We start from the raw sequence: 9,623 nt of genomic DNA, 5'->3' as shown, positions 1-9,623 counted from the left end.
TATTTTACTATAAACTTTTTGTTTTTTTTCAGAAAGCAGAGTGACAGCATGTGCATACATGCATGCATACACACAAACACATACACATCTGTCTGCTAGTTCACTTTCCAAATGCTGCAACAGCTGGGACTGAACCAGGCTGAAGTCAGGAGCCTAGGTCTCTAACATGAGTGGCTGGGACCCAAGTACTGGGGTCATCAACTACTGCCTTCCCAGGTGCACTAGCAGGAAGCTGGCATGGAAATGGAATAGCCAAGACACAAACCTACACTGACGTGGGATGTAGAGGTCCTGAAAGGCAGCTTACCTGCCGGAGCCACGACACTCAACTGTTTTACCATTGATTTTCTTGTATGTTAATTAAATCACACTATTTTATTATTAATCTGGGTTTTCTACGTAGACAACCTTAGCATTTTAAAATTTTAGATGCTTTTTCTTTTAGGTTTTATTACTTTACCTTGCTGGATATGCTGTTTGCGGCCTCTAGTGTGATACTAAGTAGACGTGATGACAAAGAACAGCCTTTTTTCTTGTTTTCATTCCTCTATGTGTTCATGAAAAATTTTTAAACATTTATTTATTTTTATTTTAGAGGCATAGAGACAGAGTAAAAAACATCTGCTGTTTTATTCCCTAATTACCTTAGAGCCAGGAGCTGGGAACTGAGTTATTTACTCTGCCTATCCATTGCTTCCAGGGTCTGCATTGGCAGGAACCGAAGTCTGGTATTGAACCTGGCCTCTTGGATGTAGGATGTGGGCTTCTTGAACTGCTAGGCTGAATGCCCATTCCTGCATGGCCTGTATCTGTTTATTTATTTTACAATGAGTTGTTCTGCGGTTGTTCAGATAATCTAGTTTTCTGTGAGTGTCAGGTCGAATATGTTGTGAAATATTGTCCAAATCTAAAATAGCCTCTGGGAATGTTTGTGTATGTGCCCATATCATTTATCAGCTGCTGAGAGAAATTTGGCAAAACCTCTGGCTCTCATGGTGGAATGTCAATTCTTTCTCATAGTTCTTTGAAGTTTTGCTATGGATTTTGATGGGGTAGTAGGGTTATTGTGTCCTTGTGGTAATTGGAAACTTTTTTAGCATGATGTAGAAACCTTTATCTTTAGTAATGTTCTTTTCTTCAAAGTCTGTTTTCTCTGATAATCATGTAGCTATCTTGGTTAGCAGTCACCTAGTGGATCTTTGTTTTATTCTATTTATTTTCACTTTTTTTTATCCTTATGTTCTAGATAATGTTTTGTAAACAGCTGATATGCTTAAAGATTTATTCTGATTGAGACATTCTATCCACTTACTTTAAATACAATAGAATATTTTGTCTTACACATCTTACTGTTTCCCCCATCTTTTAAAATTAGTTTCTCTTAATTTTCCTGTTATTTTAGAAGTTATGTAGTTTTTTCTTTTGGGTGGTTACAGTCAGCATTTCAATGGACTCAGCTAGTTTATCCAAGTCTAAAGCTGCTTATGCATCCTTCTAAGAGATACTTAGAGGCAGGCGGCTCTTTATCACCTGGTGTGTGTTTGTCTTCCCGCTGTGTGAATGGTTCTTTTGCATCAGTTCTGGAAGTTGTTGGTCACTTCTTTCCCAGATAGCAACTTTCACAACTTTTTGTCTCTCAGTATTGAATTTTTGATAATTTCTTCAGAAATATTTTGTCAACACTAATTCTCTTTTCATTTACCTTCTGCTGTTAAACTCAAAATAGTCACAAAATCATTCAAACTATATTAGTATATAATTCTCATCACTTTGCTTGACAAAGTTTTTTTTAAGATTTATTTATTTATTTGAAAGAAGGAGAGAGACAGTGAGCTGTCATCTGCTGGTTCACTCCCCAGATGGCGCTAGTGGCTGGGATGGGACAGGCTGAAGCTAAGAGCCAGGAGCTTTATTAGAGTCTTCACATGCATAGCAGAGGTCCAAGCCCTTGGGCCATCCTTTGCGGCTTTCCCAGGCAGATTAGCAGGGAGCTGGACTGGAAGTGGAACAGCTGGGACTTGAAGTGACACCCCTGTGGGATTCCAGCAGAGACTTTACCCACTACCCCATAATGCCAACCCCTGTTAGACAAAAATTTAAAACAACATGTGACAAAACTATTTGCAGCAAAACTGTTACAGACATTTCAATTTGAGACTTTCGGTTTTGTTTTTTTATTGTAACTGCCACATATAAGGGAGAACATGTGGTATTTGTCTTTCTGGCTTATTTCATTCACCATGATGTCCTTCAGTTCTAATCATTTTGCTGCAAATCATTTTCATTTTTTAAAAAGATTTACTTACTTGAAAGGCAGAGTTAGAGAAGCAGAGACACACACACACACAGAGAGAGAGAGAGAGAGAGAGAGAGAGCTTCCATCCACTGGTTCACTGCAAATGGTCACAATGATCAGTGCTCTGCCAAGCTGAAACCAGGAGCCAGGAGCTTCTTCCAGGTCTCCCATGTTCTCTCACGGGGTTGCAGGTGCCAAAGACTTGGGCCATCCTCCACTCCTTTCTCAGGTGCATTAGCAGGGAGTTGGATTTTAAGTGGAGCAGCCGGGCCACGAACTGGTGCTAATATAGGATGCCAGCACTTCACGCTGGAGCTTAATGAGCTGCATCACAGTGCCAGCCCTCATTCTTCTATTTAGCTGAAGAAATCTTCCATTGTTTGTATATATCACATTTTCTTTATCCATTCATGTCAATGATGCTCACCTTGATTGATTCCCATATCTTGGCTGTTGTTAACAGTGCTGCTACAAACATGATGGACCAGATAAGGTCTTTGGTGCAATGTGTTCACATCTTGAGTTACAAGTAGTGGGACTGCTGGATCATACAGCACATCCAATTCTATTTTTAATAAGTCTCCATTTCATTTTCCACAGTGGCTGCACTAATTTACATTGCTGCCAACAGTGTATGAGTCCCCCTTTCTCCCCATCCTCACCAGCATTTGTCGCTCTCTTTTTGATAATAGCCATTCTGACAGGGGTGAGGTGATATCTCATTGTGGTTTTGATTTGCATTTCCCTGATGGCTAGTGATACTGAGCATTTTTTCATATATTTGTTGGCCATTTGTATTTCTTCTTTTCAGAACTCTTCTGTGCCTTTGCCCATTTCTTAACTGGATTGGTTGTTTTTGTTGTTGAGCCTTGTGAGTTGCTGATAGATTCTGGATATTCCTTTGTTGGGTAAGTAGCTTGCAAATATTTTCTTCCGGCCGGCGCCGCGGCTCACTAGGCTAATCCTCCACCTTGCGGCGCCGCCACACCAGGTTCTAGCCCCGGTCGGGGCGCTGGATTCTGTCCCGGTTGCCCCTCTTCCAGGCCAGCTCTCTGCTGTGGCCAGGGAGTGCAGTGGAGGATGGCCCAAGTGCTTGGGCCCTGCACCCCATGGGAGACCAGGAGAAGCACCTGGCTCCTGCCATCAGGATCAGTGCGGTGCGCCGGCCGCCGCACACCAGCTGCGGCGGCCATTGGAGGGTGAACCAACGGCAAAGGAACACCTTTCTCTCTGTCTCTCACTGTCCACTCTGCCTGTCAAAAATATATATATATATTTTTTTTCTTCCATTTTGTTGGTTGTCTTTTTCACTCTATTGGTTGTTTCTTTTGTTGTACAGAAGCTTTTTTAAAAAAATTTTGAACCAGCAATTTTATTTTTTATTATTTTTTAAAATATTTATTTATTTATTGGAAAGGCAGGGTTAAAGAGAGGCAGAGAGAGAGAGAGGTCTTCCATCTACTGGTTCACTCCACAAATGGCTGCAATGGCTGGAGCTGGGCCAATCCGAAGCCAGGAGCAAGGGGCTTCTTTGGGGTCTCCCACACAGGCACAGGGGCCCAAGGACTTGAACCGTCTTCCACTGCTTTCCCATGCCAAAGCAGAGAGCTGGACTGGAAGTGGAGCAGCTTGGAGTCAAAATGGTGCCCATATGGGATGCTGACACTACACACAGCAGCTTTTGTTTTCAGTTTTTTTTTTTTTTTAATATAGAAAGCTTTTATTTAATAAATATAGATCTCATAAGCACAACTTTTGGATTATAGTGGTTCTTTCCCCCCATACCCACCCTCCCACCCCCAAACTGTCCCACCTCCTATTCCCTCTCCCATCCCATTCTTCATTAAGATTCATTTTTAATTATCTTTATATACAGACAACTGTATACCAAGTAAAGATTTCAACAGTTTGCACCCACACAGACACACAAAGCATAAAGTACTGTTTGAAGACTAGTTTTGCCATTAATTCTCATAGTACAACACATTAAGGACAGAGGTCCTACATGAGGAGCAAGTACACAGTGACTCCTTTTGTTGATTTAACAATTGACACTCTTATTTATGACATCAGTGATCACCCGAGGTTCTTGTCATGAGCAGGCAGCAGCTTTGCCTGCTATGCCATAGCACCGGGCCCCAGGCTGAAGCTCCTGACTTCAAATATAATTCAGTTTATTTAGTTTTGCTTTTGATGTCATGAAACGTTTCCCATGCATTTTCTTCTACCAATTTCATGATCTCAGGTGTTGAATTTAGATCTTTGACTCATCTTGAGTTGATTTTTGTATAAAGCCAGAGCTAGGCATCTAATTTCATTCTTATATAAGTCTAGTTTTGCCAGCACCATTTTTTTTTTTTGAGAATACACTTATTTCTCCAGCATATATTCTGGGCACTCTGAAAAATAAGTTGGCTGTATGTATGTCTATTCTGTCCCATTAATCAATGTGCTAGTTCTTGTGCCAGTTCCATGCTGTTTTAATTACTATAGGTTTGTAATATGCTTGGAAATTTGGTTATATTGATGACTCCAGCTTGATTTTATTTATTTGAAAGGCAGAGAGAGGTAGCAAGACAGAGATTCTGTCTTCTGATGCACCCCCTAAATGCCCACAGCAGCCAGGACTGGCTCAAGAGCTCAAACCAGGTTTCAGTCCAGGTGACAAGGACCCAACAATAGCCATTGTCTGCTGCCCTCTGGGTGCACATTAGGAGAAGGGAGTCAGGAGCAATATGGGATGTGAGCATACCAAACGGCATCTTAACAGCTAGCTACACCACTCACTCACCCTATTTACCTTGAATTTTAATGTCTGTCATGTTTTTTAGGTTTGCTTTTTCAAATCTGCTGGATTGTTTTTATTGTCCCCTAACCTAATCATTTTATATTCTATGTTTGAGCCTCATACCTGACCTAGCTAAGGTGGGCTTCTGCTCAAGGTGTTTCTTTGTCTCTTAAAAAAAAAAGAGAGATTTATGGGACCAGCACTGTGGCACAGCGGGTTGACGCCCTGACCTGAAGTGCTGGCATCCCATATGGTCGCCAGTTCGAGTCCTGGCTGCTCCACTTCCGACCCAGCTCTCTGCTGTGGCCTGGGAAGGCAGTACAGGTTGGCCCAAGTGCTTGGGCCCCTGCACCCATGTGGGAGACCCGGAAGAAGCTCCTGGCTGGCTGCTGGCTTAGGATCAGTGCCACTCCAGGCGTTATGGCCAATTGGGGAGTGAACCATCGGATGGAAGACTTCTCTCTCTTTTTCTCTCTCTCTCCTCTCTCTGTGTAACTCTGACTTTCAAATAAATAAATCTTTAAAAAGAAAAGGAAATTTATTTTTGTTCATTTATTCAAAAGGAGGAGAGAGAGAGAGAGAGAGAGAGAGCGCGCGCTTCTATCTGTTGGTTGACTCCCAAAATGACCATAACAAGCAAGGAGTCAGGCATTCCATCCAGGTCTCCCATGTAGGTGACAGGGGCCATGCACTTGGGCTGTTATCTGCTGCTTTCCCAGGTGCATTAGGAGGGCGCTGGGTCAGAAGTGGAGCAGCTGGGACCTGATACGGGATGCCACTGTCACAAGCAATGGCTTAACTTGCTGTGCCACAACACTGGCCTCTCTGCTCCAGTGTTTCTGATGGCTAGCATTCGTAACTTTCTCTGTATTTTGTGGGTTTTGACCAGGCTGTCTTGTAGAGCTTTGTGGAAATTATTAGAGACCTGAGGGTTTTCTTCCAGGGGCAGTTCCAGCTCATGACTGTACATCCTGGGCTTCCAGAGTTTTGGAGCATCCAGGTGGAGAAGCCTGAAAACCCATAAGCAGTCTACTTTGGAGATAACCACATCTCGAGGGAGATTTTCCTCCCTGTATCCCCATGGCAGGTTTTAAATGAGCAGTTGACCTTGCATTCTTTGCAGGGGAGGGAAGTTTATTTCAAGTTCGTGCTTAAGGTAACCATTGTGGCTTTCCACAGGAGATCTCCCAACAGAGACTCCATGCAGAAAAGGTCCCTTTCTTCTTCCTGTCCCTGCTACTCCCAGTGCTTCGAGTTAATGTCACTTGGTTGGGCAACAGCTGAAGTGGTACCAGCCTTCCATGTTTGGCTTCCCTCCGAACCTCCCTTTTGAACTCTTGTGTCCATCTTACTAATTTCCCCATGGACTCATTCATAAAGACACTGTTCGTATTGCGTCGAGCACTCGGGATTGGTTCCAGATGATGGGTTGTCCCGAGGCCCTCTCCAAGGGGACCCACAGTCACTCGTGGGTGCATCACACATGGGTATGGTGATTTGTGCCTTAGAGTTACTGGCTCTGTATTCCCAGTTGATATTGGGTGAATTTTTTTTTCTCTCTCAACATCAGCTTAAGTTTCTGAAATGGGAAAATTGGCACCTTTACTTCTAGAAAAATATTTTGTGAATACATTTCTTATCTTTTAAGCTGTAAAAGAAGACAAACCTGCAGATCAGATCTAATCTTCATCTTCCAACTCACAGACACTGGCACCAGCACGGAAATTCTGAGGGGAGAGTAACAAGAAATTTGTGTTCTTGGTGTATTGGTAACCTAAGATGTCTGAACAATGTCAAGGATCCTTTAAATTTTATTTTAAAATCATTCTAGTTCATGGAGAATAATTTCTTCAAATTAAAAAAAATTTTTAATTCTCCTCCTCCATCACATATTTAAATACAAACATTTTGCCAAAAGAGGGCAGTATTCACCTACAGTAAAATGTAAAGGGATTGGAAAAAAAATACTTCAGAGAGAAGGATGAGTTTATTTTTCCTCATAAAGTTGATAGAAGTTGACAAAACTAACTCCTCGCTCAATAGACGAGTCTCCTGGTCCATCTGAGATTGACCAACTGAGATTGACCATCTGAGATTGACCAACCAAGTTTTAATTTGTTTTCAATTTTTTATATTTTAAAAATAGATGTGTTTGAAAACTTCAGACTTTTTTTTTTTTTTTTTTTTTTTTTTTTTGACAGGCAGAGTGGACAGTGAGAGAGACAGAGAGAAAGGTCTTCTTTTTTCCGTTGGTTCACCCCCCAGTGGCTGCTCCGGCTGATCCAAAGCCAGGAGCCAGGTGCTTCTCCTGGTCTCCCATGCGGGTGCAGGACCCAAGGACTTGGGCCATCCTCCACTGCACTCCCGGGCCATAACAGAGAGCTGGCCTGGAAGAGGAGCAACTGGGACAGAATGCGGCTCTCCGACCGGGATTAGAACCCGGTGTGCCGGCGCCGCAGGTAGAGGATTAGCCTGTTGAGCCGCTGCACTGGCCAAAAACTTCAGTCTAAAACCAAAAAATATTTTTAAGAATGCAAACTTAGAGAATAACCAAAAAGTAGGGGTTTAACCTCAAGGGGTGCTTATTGAAGTCTGCTAGTTTGCACACATGTCCCCAAGGAGGGTCCACCAACCTGGGCACAACATGGCTGCTTCGGACTGCTGATAAGAAATTCATGGAAAGTGGTGTTACAAGATAAGTTTATTTTGGTGCAAAGATTCTTTGAAACCATGTGTAGTTTTTCATAATAGACATTTTCTATGAACTTTGTGAAGATCCCTTGTCCTAACACATGATTGTGCAAAGGTTGCCTCCTTTTTAAGTGTGAGTTTGTGATTTCAGGCATGCAGTTTTGAACTTTCAATGTTAAAGAAGGATGTCAAGAAGTAGCCACTGTTAATTACACCCGACTGAGGAGTAGAACACAAAGAAGGCAATGAAACCCTGATTTGCAAGCATAGTTTGGACTAACGACAGAATATGTGTGTCCAAATCAACTGATGAGAACTCTGCCTGCCCTTTAGGATTTGGTAATTTTACCAGATTAGAAAAAAAAGAAAGAAACAAGAAAAGCTGTTCTGCAGGAATTCAATAAATAATTAATCAACTTGAGCTTCAAAAGGACAGCTAGGGGCTAAGAGGCTGGAGCTTACATAAAATGTGCAATGGAAACAACTTTGGCAAAGTGTGTGTTTATTTGCCTGCGTCTGCCTAAAGAGGTTTTCGCACTGCCAAGCTTCTCTTCCCAGTTCCTGGGAGTCCAGTGCCTCCCAGAGCCGCCCCTTGCCCTCAGCCCTGTAATGTGATCTCCCTCCTCCTGGATTGGCCAGGGGGTGCCTCTTCCCTGGGAGCGGCTCTCAGCCACTGCTCCCAAGCTTGATTCAGCCAGCAGCGACCACCACCACCACGGTCGCTGCTGGGGCTGCTGCAGCAGTTGCTGCTGCTCCTGCCTGCTGCTCTGCCTGCCTGCGGTGGATGGAGCCATGGAGCCCAGACTGCTCTGCTTGGCCACCTGCTTTCTCCTGGCTGCCCGGTGCCTGCAGGGGCTGCCCTGCCCCAGCCGGTGCCTTTGCTTTAAGAGCACCGTCCGCTGCATGCACTTGATGCTGGACCACATTCCTCAGGCAGCACAGCAGACCACAGTCCTGTAAGTTCACACAGACTCCCCAATCCCCGTTCAGAAGACCTCCATGGCTTCTGCTGGGACTGAGTGTCCTTTAGGCTTAGGATTCCTGGTGCTGTCTCTGCTTGTGTATTTGCAAGAGCTTTTTCCCTTCTCAAACAACTTCGTGGGTCTACTAGAAGGTGTGAACAATGATGCTGTCTGCCAATATGTTCCAGAACTTATCCTTGAGAATTGTCATCTTCATTCCTCCTTCAGTCATTTTTCTGCACAGATTCCTGATTTATTCCTTCCTATTCTCTTCTCCCAGTTCTTTGGGACTCGACTGAGTCAGCACTTGTCTGTTCCATTTGGAAAGAATGAATTTAACTTCAGAGTGTGGTTCCAATTGGTTATGCACTGGTGAATTGTTGGGTGAGCGTTGTGTGTGTCTCCTAGGACGGACTTGAAGCAAACAGACTGGCAAATGAATGTGTGGAGCCCTGAGTGCTTAAAGGCTTTGCTGTGCAACTACTCTGATGGACCAGCATCCACAGACATTATGGGATGGTAGAATAACCCCCAACTTAAGAGTCGTCATATCTGAGGTCCTATCTTACCTCCTTGTCTTTTGGATAGAGATAATGAACCTGTACCAATTAATTGATCTTAGATTAAATTAGATACTAGCTACAAGATGATAACTCGATGGGAGGGAGAAATCTTTATTCTAATTTACAAGCTTTATGCCACAAGAAAAGAAAAGGATGAATGCCAAAAGATCACGCAGACTCAAGGGGTTCCTGTGCCATGATGAAGTGTAGGAAGAGGGCGTGCTGTTCCTGGAAGACGACTGCTTTCGTGTTTCATGTCTATTCTTGGGCAAAGGGAAATAGCCTAAAGCTCTGAGAATTTGGAGATACAAATATTTAAGGTC

General features: G+C 43.3%; 1 protein-coding gene across 1 annotated transcript in view; it reads left to right on the top strand.

Moving 5' to 3' along the window:
* The first annotated feature begins 8,268 nt into the window (after window positions 1-8,268).
* The window catches only part of PXDNL (peroxidasin like), a 519,551-nt gene continuing 518,196 nt past the window's right edge, over window positions 8,269-9,623 (top strand). The window contains exon 1 of the mRNA XM_002710472.5: window positions 8,269-8,731. Coding sequence (XP_002710518.3) covers window positions 8,568-8,731 — 164 coding nt within the window. The 5' untranslated portion in view covers window positions 8,269-8,567. The remainder of the gene's footprint in view (window positions 8,732-9,623) is intronic.

Source organism: Oryctolagus cuniculus, chromosome 6, assembly GCF_964237555.1.
Source record: "Oryctolagus cuniculus chromosome 6, mOryCun1.1, whole genome shotgun sequence".
Lineage (NCBI taxonomy): Eukaryota > Metazoa > Chordata > Mammalia > Lagomorpha > Leporidae > Oryctolagus > Oryctolagus cuniculus.
The sequence above is the reverse complement of the archived record's forward strand: the minus strand, read 5'-3'. Positions and strand labels throughout refer to the sequence as shown.